The sequence below is a fragment of the Sturnira hondurensis genome, unplaced genomic scaffold (assembly GCF_014824575.4).
Source record: "Sturnira hondurensis isolate 20B ecotype Veracruz unplaced genomic scaffold, ASM1482457v3 Scaffold0006413, whole genome shotgun sequence".
Classification (NCBI taxonomy): Eukaryota; Metazoa; Chordata; class Mammalia; order Chiroptera; family Phyllostomidae; genus Sturnira; species Sturnira hondurensis.
Window position 1 is genome coordinate 33288962 of NW_028079044.1, and position 23922 is coordinate 33312883.

The 23922-nt window shown below is 40.5% G+C and overlaps 2 protein-coding genes across 4 annotated transcripts in view; one reads left to right on the forward strand and one right to left on the reverse strand.

Moving 5' to 3' along the window:
- The window catches only part of NUDCD1 (NudC domain containing 1), a 56738-nt gene extending 51320 nt beyond the window's left edge, over positions 1–5418 (reverse strand). For both annotated transcript variants that reach the window (XM_037048403.1, XM_037048402.1), the window contains exon 1: positions 5179–5418. In XM_037048403.1, the coding sequence (XP_036904298.1) occupies positions 5179–5296 (118 nt within the window). In that variant the 5' untranslated portion in view covers positions 5297–5418. The remainder of the gene's footprint in view (positions 1–5178) is intronic.
- A 166-nt stretch (positions 5419–5584) lies between these two features.
- Positions 5585–15491, forward strand: ENY2 (ENY2 transcription and export complex 2 subunit). 2 transcript variants are annotated; one of them, XM_037048405.1, is made up of 5 exons: positions 5585–5685; positions 7117–7193; positions 10605–10675; positions 11906–11980; positions 14468–15491. In XM_037048405.1, the coding sequence occupies exons 2-5, from the start codon at positions 7126–7128 to the stop codon at positions 14542–14544; spliced, it is 291 nt and encodes a 96-aa protein (XP_036904300.1). In that variant the 5' UTR covers positions 5585–5685; positions 7117–7125; the 3' UTR covers positions 14545–15491. The 2 variants fall into 2 exon arrangements, with proteins under 2 accessions (XP_036904300.1, XP_036904299.1); XM_037048404.1 differs by having other exon boundaries at positions 5602–5757.
- The last annotated feature ends 8431 nt before the right edge of the window (positions 15492–23922 follow it).

The following is a 23922-nucleotide window of genomic DNA, read 5'->3' on the forward strand; positions in this document are numbered from 1 at the left end:
AGGCACAAAGGTAAAGAAAACAAAATCCACAGTGAAAAGAACAAACGATCAACAGACGTTCAACACATAACTGACAAAGCAGTTGTAACTTGCAGAACAGAACATTAAAGTGGTTGTTAAACTGTATTCCATGTGATCCAAATGACACAGACATGAAAGATGCAAAAATGACTTAAATCAAGCTTCCAGAGATGGAAACTATGACACTAAAGTGAAAACACACTGGATGGGGTTAATGACAGACCAGATATTGAGAAAAAAAGATTAGTGAACCCGAAGGCATGAAAATAGAAATTACCAAAAATAAAACAGAGGGGGAAGGAACAGGAAAAGAATGAAAACGACGCTGACGCACCGGGATCAGCTGCCAGCAATGTGAAAATGGGCAACTGGGATTCTCAAAGGAAAAATACTCCAAAAGAAGACAGAACAGTGGGAAAATTCCATTTCGCCAAAGACTAACAGAATACCAATAGCAAGATAAAAGACCCCAAAGTAACAAAATCAATAATCATACTGAATACAAGCAACTGAATTATAAGATAGAGGTTGTTAGACTCAATAACAAAGCAAGACCCAACTATTTCTGCCAATAAACAAATGCATGTTAAATACTAAGATACAAAGAGAATAAAAAGATGGGAAAAATATATCCACACACACACACACACACACACACAGGCAACATTAATCAACAAAGCTGAGGCTGCCGTGTGAAGATCAGACAGATTTCAGAGCAAGGACTATCGCCATGGTTAAAGAAGGTTACTTCCTAACGATAAAGGGGTCAATTTATCAAGAGGACTCAATAATCAATGTTTATACAACATAACAGCTTCAAAATACAAGAAGCAAAAACTGACAGATGTGCGAGGAAAATGAGAAAAATCTACAATTATGGTCCAATTATACAATTATAATTGTATAATCTACAATTACACCCCTCTCTCAGCGCAGCATGAACTCAAAGTAACTATGCCGAGTAAAAAACAACAGATGAAAAATACACACTGTGTAATTCCACAAGTATAAAAATCTAGAAAATGCAAAAAACTAACATGTAGGGACAGAAAACATCAGCAGTTCTTAGGGACTGAAGCGGGTACGGGAAGGAACAGAAGGCTGGTTCCAGGAAGGCACGTGGAATTTTGGGAAATGATAGCTAAGTTTAATATCTTGATTGTGGTGATACTTCATGAGTGTACACATATGTCAAAATTTGTCAGACTACACACTTAAATATGTGGTGTTTGTTAGTTATAGCTCAATAAAGCTGTTTAATGGTGTGATATAAAAATAATCTATTATTCATCAGGCATACTCCAGCTCTAGAGATAAAGCACTGAAAAAGATGAGATGAACAAAAAGATGGACACAGGACTCATCGACACAGAATGAATCATTTCAGTATAGACAAGACTCGGAGCTACCAAGTGCCATTGAGTCTGTGAGGAGCCAGGTACTATGTATCATACAGATTCTGGAGCGCAGACTCTAACTGGGCAGCCAGGAAAGTAACCTGCTAGGAAAGTAACACATAAATCAAGAGGAAGAATGGAGTATGAGTTAGCCACATGAAATATAGGGGGAAAATAAATATGTACAAAGATATTTAGTAAATAAAGACTCTAGGGAAAAAAATCTGTAAAAACATGCCCACAAAGGGAACTGCTGAGTCAAAGGGCAATCACAATTTACTAAGAAAGGTTTTTTTTGTTTAGTTCTTTGAAATAAAGGAAAAAGTAACATGTACTGTTTACATAGCATAGGGAATTTTACAATTTAATAGCATCATTTAAGACAAGAGACTAGTCCTGGACAGGTAGCTCAGTTTGTTAGAGCAGGCGTGTCAGACTCATTTTCACCGGGAGACACACCGGCCACCACACTGGCCTTGCAGTTGCCTTCAAAGGGCCAAATGTAATTTCAACTCCTTAACAGTAAAGAGTAGTTAACATTTATACAGTCCTAAAATGACTTCGGCCCTTTGAAGGCAACCGCGAAGCTGATATGGCCCCCGGTAAAAAATGAGTCTGACACCCCTGGGTTAGAGTGTCGTCCTGGTACACCAAGTGGTGTCAAGAAACACACAAGAACCTACCAATGAATGCATACATAAATAAAACAACAAATCAGTGTTTCTCTCTCCCTTCCTCACTCTCTAAAATCACTCACTCACTTAATAAAAAACGAGAGAATAAACCTCTAAGCTCTTTGAGACCAGAGACCACATCTCCACCCTCACATCCTAAACACAGAGCTTCACACACCAGAGGTGCCCACTGACAGTTTGCTGAGTTGAACGTACACTCTTTGGAGTGGGTAACAGTCTAGTTGCCAGGAGGAGCTCCTCAACCATACCTCAGTATCTCTAGAAATAAAAGGAATCAACCTCCTTTTTATCCTCCTCCTCAAGCAAGTCTTAATGCAAGCGCTCGCGTGAACTGTCGTGAAAGTGTTAAGCGGATCTCCCTGACTCCATTCCTCTCATTTTCTAAATTCGGCATCCACAGAGCCCAATAGTACACCATTCAAACCCCAAATCAACTTCCCTTCTCCATGTAAAACCCTAAATGGCATCACCTCATCACAGCCAGTTGTACATCCCAAACACAGAATAGGGACCACTTAGTGAGTTTTTAATAAAGTTAATATATTTGATTTAGAGAGTTATTTATTGTGAGATTTTGCTTCCTGCTTTTTTTGGTGTTAAAATTATTTTCGAAAGAATGGGTGAGTACATGACAGTCTTTAAGAAACATCTCCACTTGGCAAACTAAAAAGTTGGCAAATCCGCCCTGACCAGTGTGGCTCAGTTGGTTGGTTGGAGTGTCATCCTATGGACCGAGGGGTTGCAGGTTTGATTCCAGGTTGGGGCACATGCCTGGGTTGTGGGTCCAGTCTCTGGTGGGGGTGTGTGCGGGGGACAGCTGATGATGTTCCTCTCTCGTATGGATGTTTCTTTCCCTCTCTCTTTCTCCTTACCCTCTCTCTAAAATAAGTAAGCATGTTCTGGGGTAAGGATTGAAAAGAAAAATTTTTTAAAGTTGGCCAAATCTACGACAAATAAGCTTTATTTATTTATTTTTTTATAAGGGCCCATGAAGTCTGGGAAACACAGAGGATAAAGTCCAAAAGACAAACAGTGCCCTCACCTACTTTTTCGAAGTCCCGTCTCACTTTCCCAGGAGATTTTTTCCCTCTTTCTCTTCTCATTCAATTTATTGAGCACCTACTACATTAACAGCAATGACAGAGTCATGAGCAAAGGATAAACATCACTGTCTTCAAGGAGCTTACAGTCTGGTGGAGGAAACAGATGCCAAGTACATACAGAATTAAAAACTATGATTGGGCTGACTTATGGAGAATGGAATGAAACAGAGTCCAAAAGTGGAGTCAGGAAGGATACTCAGGAAGCTACTATAGTTCAAGTAAGAGATAACTGTGATTTGGGCAAGGACAGAGGCATGAAAAAGCCAAAATCTTGAGCCAACTGGATTTGCTGATTGAATAGGGCGTCTTAATAAAAAACAAATTGCTCCATGACTTCAGCATAAGCAACTATATGGATTTGCACTAACAGTCACAATTGTTTACAACTCCCTGGATTTACGACATTTGGTATGAGGTTGCTATCATCACTCACTCACTGTGTGACTATATGACTTGCTTAGGTCAATGGGACAACCACAATCTTACTCCAAGCAGTAGCTTCAAAAAAGTGCTCGTGTACTGCTAGTGTCTCGTGGAATCAGTCTGCACTAGGCAGCTAAAGAATGAGAGTCCACGCAGAGGAGAGCTAAGTAGGGAGGGACCATCCGAAATAATCTTAAACCAATTATAGCAGAGAACCCCTAAACCTATGAGGAAGTCCAACCAAGATGGGCAGAGAGATACCTAGCAGACCCATAACAGGACATAAACATACAAACGAGCCCAAGCCAAGCCTAGAACCACCTATCCGGCCCGTTGACCTATGAGCAACACGAACTGCTTATTTTTTGAGCCAGTGAGTTTTGGGGTGATTTTTTAAATGCATGAACTAATTAAACATGGTGGTCCCATTTACCGATATGGGGTGGGAGAAGGAATGGAAAAGAAATGGAATGAAAAAGAAACCAAGCTCATTTTTTTTCCTCACCCAGGTCAACTTTTATCGCCCCTTCAAAGCTCAACTTAGATACCCACGGCTCCAGGAAGCTTTCCAGATCTCCCAGACTGGTTTGGAATGATACTTAAGTACTACCATTTATATGGTAGTATGTATACATGTATTGTATACATTCCACCTCCTTACTACACTGTTTTATAATATCTATTTACTTTTCTTCCCCACTAGCCAATTGAACTTTATCTTATGTTACTGACTCTCTTAGCCATCTTGATATTTGCATGTAACACACAACGGGCTCCCAACAGATTTTATAAATGAATGAAACACTTACTACTTATTTGATACAGTGAAACTATTAATTAGCATTTTTTTCAAAGTGTGATCCCCTGATAACATGCATCAGAAGCAGCAGGAGGTGTTATTAAATAAAAATGCAACTCTCCGGGCTCTTTATCACCAATGAAAATGCCATTTTACCTTCTCAAAAAAATAAGGATGAATATTCTAGCTAACTACAGAAAAACAAAACAAGTAAAGTATGGGTTCGAAAATCAACTTGTCCTCAAAATTGTCTAGAATATGGACAGTCCTTAGCATGAGTAATTAAAAATGCTCTGAACTGCAATGGAGTTTCTCTTTTAAGAAATGGGTCTCAGCCAGAGGAAACAGGAGCTGGGGGTCCTCCAAGGAGGTATGGCTTCTCAAAGCACAAGTTCACAGAGAATGCTCCCAGGTGCGAAGCAAGTTCTCAGCCTTCTCCGCAGCACGGACCAAGCCATGGATGGACAGGCAGCCTCAGCCCAAGCAGCACCCGTGTGTCGGAACTCGGAATCGGGGGGGCCCGTGGTCCCACTACAAAAGATCGGGGAAAAGGTGGCTCCCACCGAGTTCCGCGATGGACGCCTTTCTCCAGAAACCGCCACCCTAGTCCGACGGGTCCGTAAGGAAGGCCCCAGTTGCCTCGCCTTCCTGATCAGAAAGAAAGAAAATGCGGGAAGGGTCTGGCTCTTTGCAGCCGAAAAGGGTAAGGAAAAGTGCAAGGAGGCAGCTCCACTTCCCACCTGCATCGAGCTCCAGCTGGTAACAGGGCAGCGGCTCAAGAGAGAGTTTGTAGCCCTCGAATCGGGGATCCAACAGCGGTCTCTTCACCCGCAGGGAGCAGTTAGCCGCCACCTCCATCGCCTTCCAGGATCCTGGCCTGAGAACTAATAAAGCTCTTGTTGAAAGGTCCGCGCCTCGCTCGCAGTAATGAGGCCGGGAGGCTGCGTGGGTCCCATCCCAGAAAACGCAGCGGTGCGAAATGCCTGCTGGGAAATGTAGTCCCCTGAGAGAGTTGGCTGGTGCATGTTGGGCCGGGTAGTTTTCAGGGGACGCACTGCCCGTGCGGCGGTAAGATTTACACTCTCTTACCCAGAGGGCTGAGCGACCAGGAGGCGGCCCGCGCTGGTTAAATTCTCACAGTATAGGCGGGGTGGCGAGACCCCGCCCCGGAAATGCGTGTTCTAGCTTTCTGTGTGCTTAGGCGCCCGAGCTACTGAGGGTCTAAGTCTGGGCAGCCGAAGAGTGTGGTAGGTAACGGTCGTCAGCGCAAGGGTCATTTCGTCGCTGGGAAGGGACGGCCCTCGCCCGCGGTGATGGTGGTGAGCTATGCCCGTGGTCCTCAGGGCCGGGACCCGGGCCCAGCCCAGGCTCCTTTCGATGTGCTGTCTTTCGTTAGCTTCCCCGACCCGCGCTCGCGGGCCTGTAGGGCTCTCCGACAGGGCGTGCTACCGGAGTTGGCCTGTAGCCAGTCCTCGCTTTGTTTTCTGGCTCCTCCCCTCCCGCCTCTCCTGCTGTCTCCGCCCTGTTCTGTTTTCCTAAAGAATGTCTGAACTGGGAGGGATCCCCTAGCGCCCTCGTTTTACCAGTGAGAAAACTGAGGTCTTTAAGAATCGACTTGTCCAAGGTCACTACCGGTATTTTAAGGGCCAAGGTTCACGGAGATTAAGTTCAGTATTCTAGGGATGATACTTTCTGTACCTTAGAGTTATTTTGAAAATGTTGGCCTCCGCATACAAAAGCAAACATTTTCTAGTCTTTTCTCAAACCGTCCTTTTTCCTCTTCCACTCCAGAGAGGGGGAAAAAAACCAACTCTGAAAACTCTGCGCCAGTTTTTGAATTTTCGTACAGGCCAGAAGGGAGACGACAAAAGTAATGTTAGCTTGTTCCGACTTTTACGGCCTAGCCTTCCTCTTCTTTCTACACAATTTTGGTTTTGGTTTTCCTTACTGAAAATTGAGAATTTGCCAAGTTGGGAATTCGTTTGGGATCCGTTTTCCTCTTATCCCACCAGCAAGCTTTGGATAAAGAGCAAATGCAAGTATACTTAGCAGCTGGTTTGGTAGTTGTGATTCTGAATATATCCTAGCGAAAAAAGTAAAGCACTTAAGAACCTTACCTGGAAATTTCATTTTTCACCATCAGTGCTTAATCTTTTATTCATATTTAGTTTAAATTATGGCCTCTCGAAAATTTTGAACGCAGTTAAGGTATAGAACTGATTAGCAGTCAGTTATGATACAGTGTTAAAGTTTGTTGGGGGGGTTCTGGGGTCAAAACACCTTCCTTCACTTTCTATCTCAGTGCCTCAGTTTCCTCATCTGTAAAATACAAATTATGTTAATAATACTTACATAAAATAATACATTCTGGGAATTAAATGAAATAAAAACAATGTGTTAGCTCAGTACCAGGCAAAATAGTGTTTAATAATCGTTACAGTAATTACTATTTACAGACTCGTTTTAACAAAGGGCATATGAGGGGTGAAAATTGAGTTCATCAGTATGACTTCTTGGGATGCAGTAAATATTAAAAGTAATGACATTGTTAACACATTGTTGAACTTCATCACCCCTTTAGTGGATAGACTGCTAAACATGTTGAGATGCTTGCCTAGAGGATTTAGAAGAAATGCTCTATACGTGCTTTATATCTGAAAATACATGTTGATATTCAGGTTAGCAAGATGAACAAAGATGCGCAGATGAGAGCAGCGATTAACCAAAAGTTGATAGAAACTGGAGAAAGAGAACGGTGAGTAACAGACTGTGTTAATAAATTACACATAACAGCTTTAAATTGTAATCATGTTGTATGTAAGAATCTAAATATGAAGGAACAAAACTGATGTCTGTGGGAAGAATTACAAAAGATACTGTCAAAAGCTTCAGTTCCTAACATCTATAAATAATAGTTAGGTCTGTTCAGTATTGCAAGACTTAGAGGGAAGAGGGTGATATAGAAAGATGAATGATAGATGATTTCGTATAATAAGAAAAAAATTCTCAAATAACTACAGTTGGGATATAATGTCACCCAGTTTTTAATAGGGAGACTGTGTAATAGGATCAGTTTTAGTTGCCAAGCTCTCTGAACCTCAGAGTAACATACACTATACCCACTCTGAAACATTCCTCTTTTTTCCCTTAGTCTTTCTCTACTTCTAGCTTATCTTTCACATATTAATTTAAATACTTTTTCCAGGTATCTGGAAACTCCCAAATACCTTGTTCTAGCGTAGCATTTAATCACATTGTATTGTGAGCACCTACTTTGCTAGTTTGTGTTTTTCAACATAATCTAAGTTACTTGACAGCAGAAATACCAGTGTATGCCCAGTATTACACTAAGCTCAAAATTGGCCACGTAAATATTTGAAAATGAACCAAAAAAAGCGTGAAAGTGCAAAGGAGAGGCTGAGGAATCAAAAAAGGGTTCCAAAAGCAAGGTAATAAATTGTATGTGAGAAATAAATATAAGGAACAGGAAGACTCTTCCCACTCCACCTAGGGGGTAAGCTGATCAGTTAAGGTCTCCCCAAATAGTGAAAGAGCTGCTTCGCTGTGGGGGAGAAGGATTAGCATTTCTCCGAGCCAGTATCTTAGAGAAGACAATCTAGGCAGGTGGAATGGAATGTGCAGATGCACAGGGCTTCGTTGCAACGGGATGGCGTGCTGGAGAAGTGCAGAATAAAGCTAAAGGGTAAAGCTGTGTGGCTGGGCCAGTGCACAATAGGAGTAGATTTTGGGAAAGTCGTAATTTTTTTAATTGAAAATGATAGAAACAACTCAGAAACAGGCTTAGCCAAAGGAAATATACAAGCTCATCTAACCAAAAAGTCTAGAGCTTGAAATTGCTTCAGGCACCACTGGGTCCAGGCACTCAAAAATTACCGTCAAGAATATGTCTGCCTTTTCCTCCCTCAGGTCTCCCTTCCTCTCTTGGTTTTATTTTCAAACAGGCACTACCCATGGAGAAGGGTAATTCAAAATGTATATCCCTCTGCCTCACACCACTTTCCTCCTGGTAGTTTCAGTGAAGACCTAGTTTGATTTCCATCTTACGTAGTGGTAGTTGGCCAGTGGTGATCACCCCTACGTAGGCCACATTTCCATCACTAGAACCCTTCCCAAATTTCTTACACTGGGGGTGGTGGAGGTTCGTCAAGAAAGAGGGAAGGAAAAATGGATGGTGGGTTTGCAGAAACATCTGTTGATTTTATCTTTGGGTGACGGGAGTCATTAAAAGATGATTAAAAGGGGAATGACTAGATCACACTTGTACTTTAGGAACTTATTCTGGCAGTGTGGAGGGCAGACCGGAAGCATCAGAGGTAGAGTTTAGAAGATTATATTGGGTTAAAAATGAAAAACAGTAAAATGGAAAGGAGTGCTTATTCTTTTGTTTTTGTTTTTTTTTTAAGTAAAATCAGAAATGTGAAAGAAAGAAGGTAGAAACTAGAAAGGTATCTTGGGAAACAGGATGACATTGCAAGTAATGAGTGTAGATTATGTATATTTTAAATTTACTTCTGTTTCCATTTATGCAGCTTAGTTACTGAGTTTCTGCCATATGCCGGGTCCTGTTAAGGTGCTGAAGTTAAAGTAGTGAGCAAAATGAAGTTTGTCCCTTCCTGGAGCTTACATTTTCTGATGGGAGGAAACAGAAAATAAATGTCAAATATGTCAGGGAATGATGAGTTCTAAAGGGAAAACAGAGTAGAGAATAATGGGGTATGTTATTTTGGATGGGTAAAAAACAAGGCTTCATTGATAAGAAACTAGAAGCTTTATAAGGGAGATGGGTGTCTCCAAGAGACATAGTCCCGAGAAAGGAGATTTGGGCATTTTGAGGAGCACGTGGAAACTAGTGAGACTGAATAAATTGGGAGAGGAAAAGTAGAGCTAAAGTCAGGGCGTAGCTGGGAAGAGGGCAGGTCGTGGGGGGGCATTTAGGCTGCAGTAAGACTCGATGTTTATTCTGAGTAGATTGGGAAGCCACTGGAGAGTTTTGAGCAGTGGGAGGAGAATGGACAGAGTACAAGGGGAGAAAGCGGGGAGACAGGTTAGGGGGCTTTGGTAACAATCCAGTCAAGACCAGGTGGTAGCTTGTACAGGGCAGTCATGGCAGGAGGTGAGGAAAAACGCCTGGATTGCAGGTACGTGTTTCAAAGCTGGAACCCATAGTCTTTGCTCGTAGATTGGATGTGTAGTGTTAAAATTGCAGTGGAGGACGCTGCCAGGGTTTCTGGCTTGAGGAACTGGAAGAATGGAGAACAGGTTAAGGTGGGAGAGAGGCATGACTTGGCTTTGGGCCCTGTTATGATTGAAAGACCTAATAAGATACTGAGATGAAAATGTCACACTGGAGTATAGGAATATTGAAAGAGAAGAGATTTGGTTTGGAATATGACATGGTGAAGCTGAGAAATTAGATGATTTAGGTTGAAGATTGAGGATTTGTAAGAGTGGGTATGGCAGAAGAATAAGAAAGTACTGATAAAATATTTTATTACATCCATGTCGCAATATACACTTTTTTAAACCAGTAAGAAAAAGGAAAACCCTGTCAATTAAATTATGATAGGTATGCCAATTACTGAATTGTTAAAATGGGAGGAAAAGTGTTACGAGTCAATGACATACAGCCATGTTGATGTGTAATTTACAAGGTTAATGGGCAAAGGGAGGGGAAGTTTTGGAGGTTAGAGAGAAAAAATATGGGGGAGCAAGTGGGCTGAAGGATAAGAATTTGTGCTCCAACAAGGAATTTCAGAGTTGGAGAATTTCAGAAGTGCAGCTGCTCCGAGCTCAACTAAAACCCTCCCGAGGTTGTACGGACCCGCAATACCCCTGTCGGTGGGGAGAGGTAGCTGTAGTGTGAGAAGGCTAGATCAGGGTTTCTGGAGAAGTATTTTGCCCCCATCCACTTAATTTTTTTTTAAACTGATAATGAAAATGAAGCCCAGAATTTAAATGACTCTCCTAGGATCGGAGAACTATTTAAACTATATTGTGATAGAACCAAGATTAGGCTGTGGTTAAAGTTTTGTGACTAGAAGGCAGGGAATTTATCATCGCAGAGTTGAACCTTCGATTCAAATGTTCCTATCTAAGATGTTGTACGTTGTTGTAGTTCAACTTGAAAACACTTCTTTTTCAACAGCCTCAAAGAGTTGCTGAGAGCTAAATTAATTGAGTGTGGCTGGAAGGATCAGTTGAAGGCACACTGTAAAGGTAATCAGTTTCATTTAGAAGATACGCCAGTTCCGTTGCTCTCATCTTGTTGGTTTGGGGTTGACTAGGAGAATTAGTATTTTAAAGGTATATTAAGTACTCAGACATAATATTAAAGAACTAGAAAATCGACTCTTGTGTTGATTTTCTCCTCTTTGTGATAATATTTAAACCTAATTCCTAAATTTTTTTTGTGTTTCTCTTAAGCGAGGCTAGATTTTCTCTGGCTTCAAAATGTGGAATCCCATTTCAGAGTGAAATCTCACTTATTTCAAAGTGAAACATTACTTATTCCTAATATGTTGTATTTTGAAAAATTCATTTTAAAAGGTCTTAGAGAAGTATTTTTTTAAATGTAGAATCAGAGCTTGTTAAATTGCTTAATGTTGATTGTGGATTACATATCTTACTAAGTCAAGCCTCCTTACTGGCTCAGCTTTTAGTGTAATAGCATTTAGGTTATTTTTAGTGACTTCCAATTGTATTGTGATGGTTTTTACAAGTAATAATAGCAACTATTTATAACATTAGCCCTAAGAAGGCAGTGAGACAGATGAGTGAAAACATAGAGGTTGAGGTCATACAGACCCTCACTGGTAAGAGACTAGAGCTGTGTGCCGTCTCATGTTTCGATGAGTTACTGAATTTTCATGCCTTCCTTGCCCTACCTGTAAAGTGGGGAAAACGCCCAGCCCATTAGATTATTGTAAATATTGAATGATATAAAGCATCCAGTGCATAATAGGGGTTCAATAAATATTAACTGCTTTCCATCCTTTATTTTTTTTTTGGATCAGTCTAAGGAAAAGAAGGGAACAAAGGAGTTCTGTATTTTAATTTGGGCTATGAAGTTATAAGTTGGACACAAATAAGAGCTGCTCTCCCCTCCATTTAAGAGCTGGTATGGTTATAGTGGAGTAAAATCTGTGCCGTTGAAAGTTTCCAGCTTTTTACAAATGTTAGATTCAACCTCACAGTTCAGATTCACTCTATGATATATTTGTCAAATTACAAGTTATTTAGATGGGAGATGAGCAGGCTTTTATGATTTTATCTGGTGAATACTTAGTGTAGTTAAAGTTGAACTAAATATTCATTAATAAAGAAGTGTCCTCTTTTTTTTAAGACCAATCTGCACTCTAAAACATGATCTTAATCCTTCCTCTATGAAAATCTTTCTTACAGATAATGATTTTAAATGATATGATTTGTTTTTTACTTTTGCATAAGAGGTAATTAAAGAAAAAGGACTAGAACACGTTACTGTTGATGACTTGGTGGCTGAAATCACACCAAAAGGCAGAGGTAAGGAATGCAGATTGTCTGAAAGGAAACATGTGCTCCAGACAAGATTTTTTTTCTCTTGCCAATTCAGCTTCTCTTCCTTTCCGCAAGAAGAAACCACCCCTCCAGCATCATTTGGGTACTTGGTGTTTCCTCCGGGGGAAAATCAGAAGTGCCCACCTCCCTCTCTAACACTGTTTTGAGTAACAGATAAGAGTTGTAAAATGGTTTTGCACTCTGAAACAGTGTACAAATAAGTCGATAAGGTTGTTAAGACAGATAATGTTTAAAATATGGGATCTGGTAGGGGGAAATAGTACCTGGAGCTAAGATTTATGAACTTTATTAGATATTGCCTGACTTCACTTAAATGTTTAGTAATTCAAAATTTTACTCTTGTCCCTGAGTCATTGCTCTATCCTTTTGCTTATTAAAAATAAACAAAACTCTGTCTAGAATGTCTAATTAAGAAGTTGGTAGCACCAGAACTTCATGTTCAGGGAAATCCATAGTTAAGATTGACACTACAACCATTTTCATTTCTCCCTTTAACGCCTTGTTTACAGAGAGCACAGGAAAGAAAGGAAATGTCTTAACATCAATCCTGCGTAATGCTTACTACCAGGAATTACATTCTGTTGTTATCTCAGATGGAGCTGCATTTTTTTTTTTCATTTGTTTTGAAAAAGTTTAACTGGAAGTGGGTAAATTAAATGACCTATTGTTTTATCACACAGAAATAGTAAAAAGAACTTTAGTGTAAAAAGTAAATAAGTTTGAAAATAATTGTGAGGCTTCTAGTTCCCGACTGCTTACCTGCTGCAAAGGAGCTGGGGACCCTGGTCATTTCCACTGTATCTTTTGGCCTATTTACAGTTACAAAAACCTGACCTTTCTTTATGCATATTTCAGGGAAAGAAAACAGTATTTATTGTTACCCCATTCATTTCTATTTTAAAATAATTTGCGCCAACTTTGTTTTCTGGTTTTCTTCTGTAACTTATGCGTCATCTGTTCACACTGCTTAGGAACTGGTTATGCAGGGAGAGGTGGCTCTTTGCTTCTCCTTTGGCTCCGGCGTCTTGGGCATACCAGTCTCTAGCTCCCCTGCCAGAGAACGAGCAAATAAAGGAAAAAGAAGTAGAAGCTGTTCTTTTATGTTCTTAGTCTTCTTCACTGTTAAGAGTAGACACATTTTATTTTTTTAAATATACAGCAAAGTTGACCCTTTTTTTTAGTGTGCAGTTCTGAGAATTTTATACATGTTCATTAGCCACCGCTTCCATAAAACTTCTTCGCATTATCCCTTTGTATTCATTCACACCCCATCTCTGACCCCCCCCCCAGCAACAGATTTGTTCTCTGTCACCGTAACTTTTATCATAAGTGTATTTAATATGCATACTAATCCCTTTTCCAGTGGACTTGGTTGTGCAGTCTTCATTCCGAAGCAGGCTTACACGAAGCAGTTCATACGGGGGAGTGTCTGTTCCATTTGATTGTGTGCTGATTCTAGAGTTCTGTGTGGAAATACTGGACTGTTTCTGAAGCTTTCCATTTCCTGTGCACATGAGCAGAAAACATTAGAAGTGTTAGTAAACTAATTCTTCTAGAGCCAGAAAAGGAACAATAATGTAGGTTTGTTTGCTGATGTTTAATATTAGTTAAAAAACCTCAAGGAGCAGGGTCTTCTTTTTTTCCCATTTTTAATTTAATATTCTGAATAGGTAATACAGTCACGTGGTTCAAATTCAGAAAATAAAAATATGAGAAATACAACCATTGTTGTGGCCTTTGCATCTTTGCTGAGTCAGAGTATGTGCATTTATTTCTGTAAAATATTGCTAAATTACCTTCCCCAAAATGCACCAACTTACACTCCCACTAGCCAGTATCAGAGTGCCATTTTTTCTCCAGTCTTGCCAACGGTGTATTACTGACCTTTGGATTTTTAGCCAGTCAGATTGGTAAAATACATTACCTGGATGTGGTTTTAACGTCCATTTCCATTGTAAGGTTTACTCCCTTTTATGTTCAAGAACTGTGTGTTCTTTCTCTCCTGTGCTCATTCTTCTATTAGCCTGCTGATTTCTTACCAAATTGAAGAAATTGTAGAGACATTAGCCTGTTTTCTGTAAAGTGTTTTCCCAGTTTTTGTCTTTCACCTTTGTTTACAGTGATTTTGACCAAGTTTATTAATTTGATGTTGCATTTGAATTAAATTTGTCAATCTGTGTAAGGCCTTTTTCACTCCTAGTTTAAAGAATTTTCCCATGTTTTCCTCTCAGTGTGCAATGTATTTCAGTATTTGATAATTCATTCAAATAATGAATTGCAAATATACTTTATTTTTCAGATATTTACCTATTTTTTAATTATAGTGTGAGGGTTGTTTATGAAATAAGTTATAAATTATGAATTGGTCATCCTGAATAAAGTATCAAGTCTCAAATTGATGTATTTTATTTGGAATTTTCCTACTCTTACATATTTATTTTTATATTTCAGCTCTGGTACCTGACAGTGTAAAGAAGGAGCTTCTACAAAGAATAAGAACATTCCTTGCTCAGCATGCCAGCCTTTAAGATTGAATTAGATTGTGTTGTTTTGTGGTCTTATTTCTGAAAGTAAAACTTGCCATAAATTAGGAATCGCTTTCCCAAAATAAAATCCTTTTTTGTATGATGGTATACAGTTTTCGGTAATGATGTATACATTGTATTGATTTTTTTCCCTAAATGTGTTATTTTAATAAATATCTCATGAATGAGTTTGTAGTTTCCTTGGATCTTGGAATAAATGGGACTTTTCAACAACCCACCAGATTTATTAGAGAAAAAGCGAGTATTAAGTTTGTGCATATTTCTGTGCTAACAGCTGAAGAGAAGGAAGCAGCCTCTTCTGGTTGTCTAGATACGGTGGATTTCTCTTAAACCCCTATACTATTTTATAGTACATGCCCCATCTTGTACTACAGTTGTTTTATTTCTTATTTGTTACAAACTCGGAGAGTTAGGACTGGGTCTGGACTCATCTTTATGTGCCTGCCTTATTCCTCAAAGAGTTCACCATCCTATCGGAAGAGAACATCTGCAAACCGGCTGCGTACCAAGCTCCGCTCACATACCTACTCATCTGAACTTCGGAAGCAGAAAGTCTAACTCACATCCCCTCATACTAAGGTCAAGAAAGAACTTAATGGGAAATAATCTCCACCCGTAGCTTTACTCTGACATCAGGAATGCCAAATCCAAAGGACTCTTGTCTGTACTCACGTGACTGCTGCTGGGAACTGAGCGCTGACCATCCCGCCACTGGGACCGTCCTCCCAGGCCTCCCACTGGAGTTCCTTCCCTGTCTGTGGAGCAGCTTTGCAGTGTGAGCCTCGAAGTGACGGTGTTTCCTAGGCCTGCTCCTGGGCCCGCTGCCAGACTAATGATGTGTTTTCCTGGGAAAACCCCAGGAAACAAGTTGGACCGTGACTTCAAATACTAACAGGTTAATAAATGGTAAATTGCGTTACCAAACCAGACTGCAGCCCAGCCTCCGTTCCCGTATACCCGTCTGGATCAGCTCCCTTGGATGTTCCGTGAACCCTCTGACCACACCTGAGATAGTGACTTTTCCCCCCTCCAGTAACTATCCCTACTGTGTTCCTTATCAATGTGAGCAGTACCTCCCAGCCATACATACTACCTGAGGAATTCGTTAAAATAGTGACCTGGAAGGTAAGAGGTGTTGCCCAAGAGTGTGTATTCCCGACAAACTTCCTATCAGTGCTTCTGCTGGTGACAGAGGACTACTTTGAGTGTGGCAAGGTTGTCGGTCGTCCAGTGCTTGCCCTCTAAAGTGCCTTAGTTCAAGCCCGGTGAGTGCCCTGGGCACCTAAATTTTCCTTGCTCTAGTTGCCCCATGCGTCCTCTAGTATGTCTTCCACACTTGCCTAAGTGACCTTACTGAAACTCATCTTCCATTCTTGAAACTACTCAGTGGCTCCTGGTATGCAGAGTAAAATTAGAGCCGTAGCACCTAAGCCCTCTTGATCTGACATTCACTCTTTCTAGTTAAAAGAGTTCCCAAAAGTATCAAGTTGATTTATCCTACTTGGCTTTCAGAATTATGCCTGAGTTATGTTATTTTTTTTAATGTATTGATTTTAGAGAGGTAGGGAGAGAGAGACATGGGTTTGTTGTCCCACTTATTTATGCATTCATTGGTTGATTCTTGTATGTGCCCTTCTGAGGATTGAACCTGCAACCTTGGCATACTGCCTGAATTATTAAAACATTCTAACATTTCCATTTGATTTAAATTTTCCACTGCTGTTTTTCTATCAAAAGCATTTGTGCATAATTTCCCTTCAACACAATAGTTCAAGAACTTTGCATGCAGTTCCTGGATGGGAGGGAACATAATTTTTTTTCTCTGTATGATATTTATTTGTGGGTGAATGGACAAAATAATAAATGAATGAACATTATAGAAGCACAGAAGTGAAAATATTGGTTTGAGAGGAAGGCTTCACATTAATTTTTGGTTCATGTTCCAGAAATATAATTTTACTTTTGATGAATTTATATTTTAAGTGTAGTCTTGGAACAAACTGGCCCAAATTATGGAAAATGTTCAACATAAGACACACAAACCTGCCCTCCAATTTTTTTGTTTCATCTCATAAAGCAATAAAGTTAAATGATAGTTATATTCATGATTCTGCTACCCATTATCAAAAAAGAAAATGGTAGGAAATGTTAAATAACAAGTAGTTTTTATTTCATAGTACTGTATATAAAAGCAAACCAAAAATTGCTTACAGAGATTACTATTTTAATAGTTCAGAACAAAATACAAGAAAGGGAAAAAGTCATGGAACTAGTTTGAGATGGAACAAAAAATACTTGAGGTGAGCATAATAGCAATTAAAATACTAAAGAGCATAGCTTTAAAACGACAGTGCCAGGAAGCCTCCTGTCATCTCTAGGACTCTTGACGTCTTCAAAATGTCTTATAGTTTGCATCTAGAACTATTGATAATCCTTCCAATAAACCAACTTTGTGAACACGTTGACTCACATCATTGATTTATGTTCACCAGGAATACATTCTTCAAAAATCTTGCACCGTTTCACGTTCAGTGTTGGAAATACTATGAGGTGGTCGTGTGACTGCGTTGGGTGTGTAAAATACTAATTAGGGTTAGTATATGCTTTTTGTGTATAGCGTTAAGAAGACCCAACTAAATTATTTANATCCTTCCAATAAACCAACTTTGTGAACACGTTGACTCACATCATTGATTTATGTTCACCAGGAATACATTCTTCAAAAATCTTGCACCGTTTCACGTTCAGTGTTGGAAATACTATGAGGTGGTCATGTGACTGCGTTGGGTGTGTAAAATACTAATTAGGGTTAGTATATGCTTTTTGTGTATAGCGTTAAGAAGACCCAACTAAATTATTTAGGTAATCACTTCGCTTTGGCATACAACTGTATCATTTGCTTGAGCAGTGCCAAGCTGGGGCCTGCTGAGGCAGGGGACTGGTAACTGGATACGGGACTTTTCATAACTCGATAACAGTCTCCGCCGAACTCGAGAGAATTCTGACAGCTGCTCAGTAGCCGATGTTGGAAACGATCCAATGTGCGCGCTTGTTTTTTAACCCTTCTTGTAAATTGCTGTCTCCGGTTACTCAGTGACTTCCTAAAACCCTTCATATTTTCTGTTTGAAACCACACAAAGTCATTGGATGAATCCTCCAAGAAAACTAACAAGTACAACCAAATAATTTGAGTTCTGTTCTCATCTGTGACTGAATTATCAGGTAAGGCTGCCTCTTCTGCCTCAGTTTTCTCATCTGCATAATAGATCTGATAATGCTGAACTGACAAGAATTAATTTAAAAACTAAATACTATTAATAGGATAATCATAAAAAGCAATATGGATTCATTTTCCTCCTAAGAAGAACTCTAGAATTATGTGTTTACTCTTTGCTTTCCAGATTTATACAGACATATAAATTACACTTATGTGGAAAACAACTGCTTTTATTTTCTGGGAATTTCTAGATAAAATTAATTACCATAAGCATTACTTCAAAAATAAACGTTACCGACATTATTTGATTGGAACAGAATAAACACTACTATTATGGAACTTAGCAGGGAGGATTGAAATTATCTTGTCATTTTCACCCACATTTTACACAGTTCATGTCACAGGGGAGTTTATCTTTTGATCCTACTTATCTTTGTGATACATTTGTCTTTACCCCTAAGTGAGTAATGGAGTTAATTCTTGGTACATTCTTTTAAATGAATTAGTAAATAAATGAGACTGGGGAAAGAAATTTGGCATGTGCCTAATTACCGCAGACTTCAAATTACATTTGGTTATTCTGCTTTTCAGCCACTAGAGGGCACTTGAAGCCTGTATTTTGGTCCTCTCTGGGGCTCTGTGAATGCGGTGTGTTCTCTTCTCTTCATAGGCCCAAGTCCAGCTCAGGCCAGGCAGCGTTTTTCACGGTGTAAGGGTTATGGAATCAAAACTTAATTGTGAAGACCTGAGACTGTGTTGCTGTTATAAATTAAGATGAAGCTACAGTGAGATGCAGATATTATTGGGAGAGTTTTTAGAAACCAATTCATTAATGCAAGAAGCAACTTAATTTAAATCTAGTACACTGTACACCGTGACTAAAATATTTCTATGTCAGTTATCTAATCAAAAGATAACAAATTCTTAATAACAAGTGAAAGGAAATAAATTTCCAGTGTCTGTACTGATGTTCTTTTATAGAAGACCCTTTTAAAGGCATAATATTCATATATTTCTTTCTCATACTCTGTCACTTTGTTTCTTTTATCAAGTACAGAGAATAATGTAGCGCTAAAACCGTGTGAACATTCAATGGATGTTAGGTGATCGTGGCAATGGTGAAGAAAGTCAATACGTGAAAGTAGATGGAACCTCTAGTCGTGGTATAATGTTGCTCATGAAATAGTTGTAAGCACAAGAGCAGGTGCCAGTATTTACCACATCCATAAAGTCCTCTGGCTTGGTGCCTGGGATCACCAGAAGTACATGGAGATAAATGGCTTTCAATTACTGTATGCCTTCTCATTCCAAAAGTGCTTGTTGAGGGCACACCTTTGAAAATTTCTTCTTCCTAGACAGCCACTTACATGGGCTTCGACGGGGTAAGAGGCACGAAGCAGAACAACTGGAAGAGAGAGTTCCCTTAAACCACGGCCTGCCTGGTGCGCAGGCAATTTTAGGTTGCAATTCACATTGTGTACTTTGCGGAGAATTCGGTTTGGCTAAACAGATTTGTGGGCGAGCACTCTAGTTATCTTCATTAGGCACTTACTCATTCAGTGACCGTTGCCCACGCAACTCCCATTAGCTATGGTGCTGGGGGGATAACAAAGTACGAGAATTACAGACACTCCTCTTAGGTAGTGCTGCATAAAGTCAACATTACGGTCAAGGACCTTGTAAGTTTGTTTATATATGCTGTACTTTTCTCCCAGCATCGGTGCTCACAAAATAGTCTTGTGCGTGGGACCTAGCTCCCACATTTACCCTAGCCATCGGGCTTTCAGCAAACATAGCTCCTGAAAAAGCACAGATGTATCCCCTGACCAGTTGTGTTTCCTATGTTTCTTACACATTTTCCCCCTTTAGAGAGACTGTAGAGACCTCCAGTTGACTACTGACCCCTTTTCATTGTTCTTCCCCCTCCTCATGTTCTCTCCTCCTTCCTTACCCATTTAGACTTGACGGTTTATGATGAGAACTCCCTTACAATTACCTTCAGCTTGTCTTCCCCTCCCCCGGCAACGTCCACACCAGTTTAAACCTCACTACTCTCTGCACGCACTGGATCGCCAGAACCTTGCGAAGGAAAATTATCCAGCCCTTCTGACGAGTCCTATTCTAAAATAACACCTACCACATTCTGAAAAAAAAATTTGCATGAACTTGTCAAAAATGTTATTGTCACAAAAGACTAAAAATGAAAAGAGAAAAAAAAGGCTTAGGTTAAAAACTGTCTAGGTTGAAAAAGAATAAAGAGACCGTATTTAAAGTTACGTGTCCTCCTTGATCAATGCACAAAACACAGCCATTAAGAACATATTGAAGCCCTGGCTGGTGTAGCTCAGTGGATTGAGCACGGGCCTGCAAACCACACAATCGCAGTTCGGTTCCCACTCAGGGCACATGCTTGGGTTGCAGGCCAGTTCCCAGCAGGGGACTCACGAGAGGCAACCATACATTGATATTTCTCTCCTTCCCTTCCTCTCTAAAGATAAATAAATAAAATCTTTAAAAAAAAAAAGAACATAAGGAGACAGTCAGAAATTTTTAATCATGGACTGTGCAGCATAAAGTCAAAGTTATGATCAAGGACTTTATAAATCCTTACTTATATAGGGCTTTATACTTCCTTAAAACTATTATCACTGTTTTAAATTTCCCGAGTGGCACGTTTGCACCGAGAGAAAGACCTCGTTTCGTGTATCAGTAAAGGGTCACAGTGTAACCAACTCCTCGGCGGTTCCACAACAACAAAAAGTGCGCACCGAAGTACGCAGAGAGAGAAAGGTGGGAAACGTGGGCGAAGGGAAGGGTGTATAGGTGCTCTTGCAAACAGATCTAACATTTTTCAGACTTAAAGGGAGTAATGGTCACCAGTCCCAGGTGAACACTTTTCGCTGCCCAAGAACTCTGCCACATTTCTCTAGTGCACACGCTTCCTCACCGCCCCCCCCCCCCCACACACACACACGCCAGTTTCCCACTGCTCGCCCGACCCACGACCCTTCTTCGTGCTTCGTTGAGGAGCAGCAGTGGTCCGACCCGAAAGACCCCAGCATCGAAGCCTGAAGCCTTCCTGGACCTGCAGCTGGTCTTCGAGTCTTTCCTCCACGCGTGCTCTGTGCAGATCCCCGTGCCTCCCTCTTTCTCAGGGATTTCCCTCCTGTTGTGCCTCTCCCTCTCCGGTCACAAGTTTCCCCCTCTCCCGCCTCAGCCCTCACAGGCATTTATTTGTCCGGGTCTCTCCCAGCTGTTACACAAACCAGGCCTCCATTACAGAGCTCGGTAGAGGAACAGCCCCGGTTCTCTGTCCCATTCAGGCCAGGAAGACGACTTAACTAAGTTGTCTCCGGGCACGTGTCTCCGCTTTTCACTCACTCATGTAGGCCTCATGACTTTAAACTTCAGGGAAGCTATTCGTGTCAAGGTCAAGAGACTTTACGACCTAAATCAACCTCTTGGTTGCGTTGGTAACAGCCGACCACACTCCTTCAGGCATGGTCTTCTCTTGAGTTGCAGTCTGCGGAGCTGTCCTACTGCCCGCCCACTCTTGGCTGCCTCTCTCAGTCTCCCGCTGGCCCTCCAGCTGCTGGAGTTCCTCAGCTGCCAAGCACATGACCTTGTCCCTTCGCTCTCTGCCTCAGAGGTTCTGAAGCAGTCTCGGTGCACTTGGGCATCAGGCGAAACCTATACATTCTTTCTCAGAGCAGCACATTTAGACGCACAAAATAAAATTCTTAGAATTACACAGGAATCTACATTAATATATAATTATAAAATTATTCAAAATGAGTGCATGGTATTTATTGTTATTAACACAAAAGTAAGGCAGTGTAGCCCTGCCTTGTGTAGCTCGGTGGATTAAGCGCAAACTGTGAACCAAATAGTCGCTGGTTCGACTCCCAGTCAGGGCACATGCCTGGGTTGCAGGCCAGGACCCCAGTGGGGGCCACATGAGAGGCAACCACACATATGATGTTTCTCTAACTCTCTTTCTCCTTCCCTTCCCCTCTTTCTAAAACTAAATAAATAAAATCTAAAAAAAAGTAAGGCAGTGCATTTCAAATATAGGCAAGTTTCAAATTCTATGTTATTATTGAAAAAATGTTATTTTGAAGTTATTTCCAAACTTGCATAACAACATTAAGTTGTAGTGTGGTGTTCAACAGGGCAACATATTTCATATATATGATATGTTGGAAATTCCATGAATTTCCAATTTTTGTTTTCATGGTTATAAGTACTGAGAAACTTCATTACCTAAGATATATAAATGGGTAAACTGTTTTTATTCAAGGTGTTCCAAACCTGAATGTTCGAGAATTGTCTTTTCTTTCAAAAGAATTAAAGCGACTGCCTTAATTTTAAGAAGCACTTATGCCTCATTCCCTGGGAAAGGCAAGAAGCCACTTGATGAAGGCGTATCATATCGTTGTCCTTTTTCTTGACTACTGTTGAAATGCAGCAATTCAGAGGAATTATCAGAGCATAATAGTGATACATTTTATGGCCGTTGGCAAAACGTCTCCCAGGATTGTGAAAACAGTCTTAATTCCTACAGCATGCATGTGTGAAAAACAAGAAAAAGAAGTTCAAAATCACGAGGCACTTCCTTTTCCATTAAGGTAGCAATAGTGGATATATTCCTAAGTCATGTAAGGAGTATAATGCTTTTTTTTCCACTTAAAGTATTTGGAAAAATTGTTTTTCAAAAGGACAGCAAGGGAACAACTTTTCAGCATTTCCAATATGTCAACAACTTTGGTCGTTTCCAAAAGAGACTCACAGAACAGGAATTCTTCCAGGCACATACCAAGGGGATGTGGTCAGGCTGCCAGTTCCTCCCTTGCTTGGTTCAAATGTTAAGACTTCTGATAATTCTATAATATATCAAGCGTTTGACATGAAAACCTTCATAAATTTATGTTGGTTCACAACCTGGAGAGTTCCCCAGCTGAAATCGAAGGCTGACTCCCCTACACGGAGGGCAAGAGAGACGGAAGAAAGAGGCGGACCACTCCAAGCTGGCAAGTGGCAGGTTGAATAAGCCAGGAATCTTACAGGACGCTTGTGTTCAGTGACGGCAGATTTCCACACCTACCTACCAGAATTTTAAAGGTTTATATAGAGGCCTTAGTTGGGTTCAGTCACATATTCAAAGAAAAACAGAAACAAACAAACAAACAAACAAACAACCCAGCAGCTGGGTGTTTCTCTGAAAAGGTTAGCCGGATCACACCACACTTCAGCTCAATACTACCGTAGGCTCCCTCTCCTAAGAGTCATATCTATGATCCGTGACATCTGTCCCGCCTCCTGTCACCAGTCTGTCCTCATATCACCTACCACCTACTTGGTCTCTCCACTGGGCCACTCTGGTGCCTACGCTCCAGACACAGCAGCCACACTGCGTTCCCTCCCCAGAATGCACTTCTCGCAGATGTACACGTGGCTGAAGCTTCGCTTCAGACCTTCAGATCCTTACTCAAAATTCAACAGCATGCCAACTTCCCAGTCATCCTGTCTACAACTTCATCACACGCAACACACACACACAGACCTGTTGTAGTCTTCCCTGCTTTACTTCTTTCCTTTCGGGCATGGTTTACTTTCTGATATACCATATATAGGGTCTGGCATAAATAATGTCCCTCTTTTATTACAGAATCATGAGCATGTAATTCTGTGACATAACAATATCACACTCAAGCACGCCATATGATATTTTAGATGAAATGTTCAAACTAAAACTATCGATTATCACGCCCATATTATTCCCCTACCAACCACACTCAAGCAGGCATTACTTCTGCTGGACCCTGTATTTTACTCATTTATCTTGTTTATTGTCTATCTCCATCAAGAATATAAGTTTCTCAAGGACAGAGTTTTTTTCTAACTTCTGTCATATTCTTAATACCTAGGACACTGACTATTTGTTTAAGGCAAATTGCTGCCTTGTACATACCTCATTTTGTTATCTCTTTCACAATCAGGTCAAGATTCAGTATCGGCGCCAGCACGTTTTCCATGATAAGTAAGTGAATTCCTCGTTCTTTCTAGTTCTGCAAAAGTTCCTCCTGATTCGTTATCATTTTCTGCATTGCTTTTACATCGAGGGATCCCTCAATGTAAAAGCT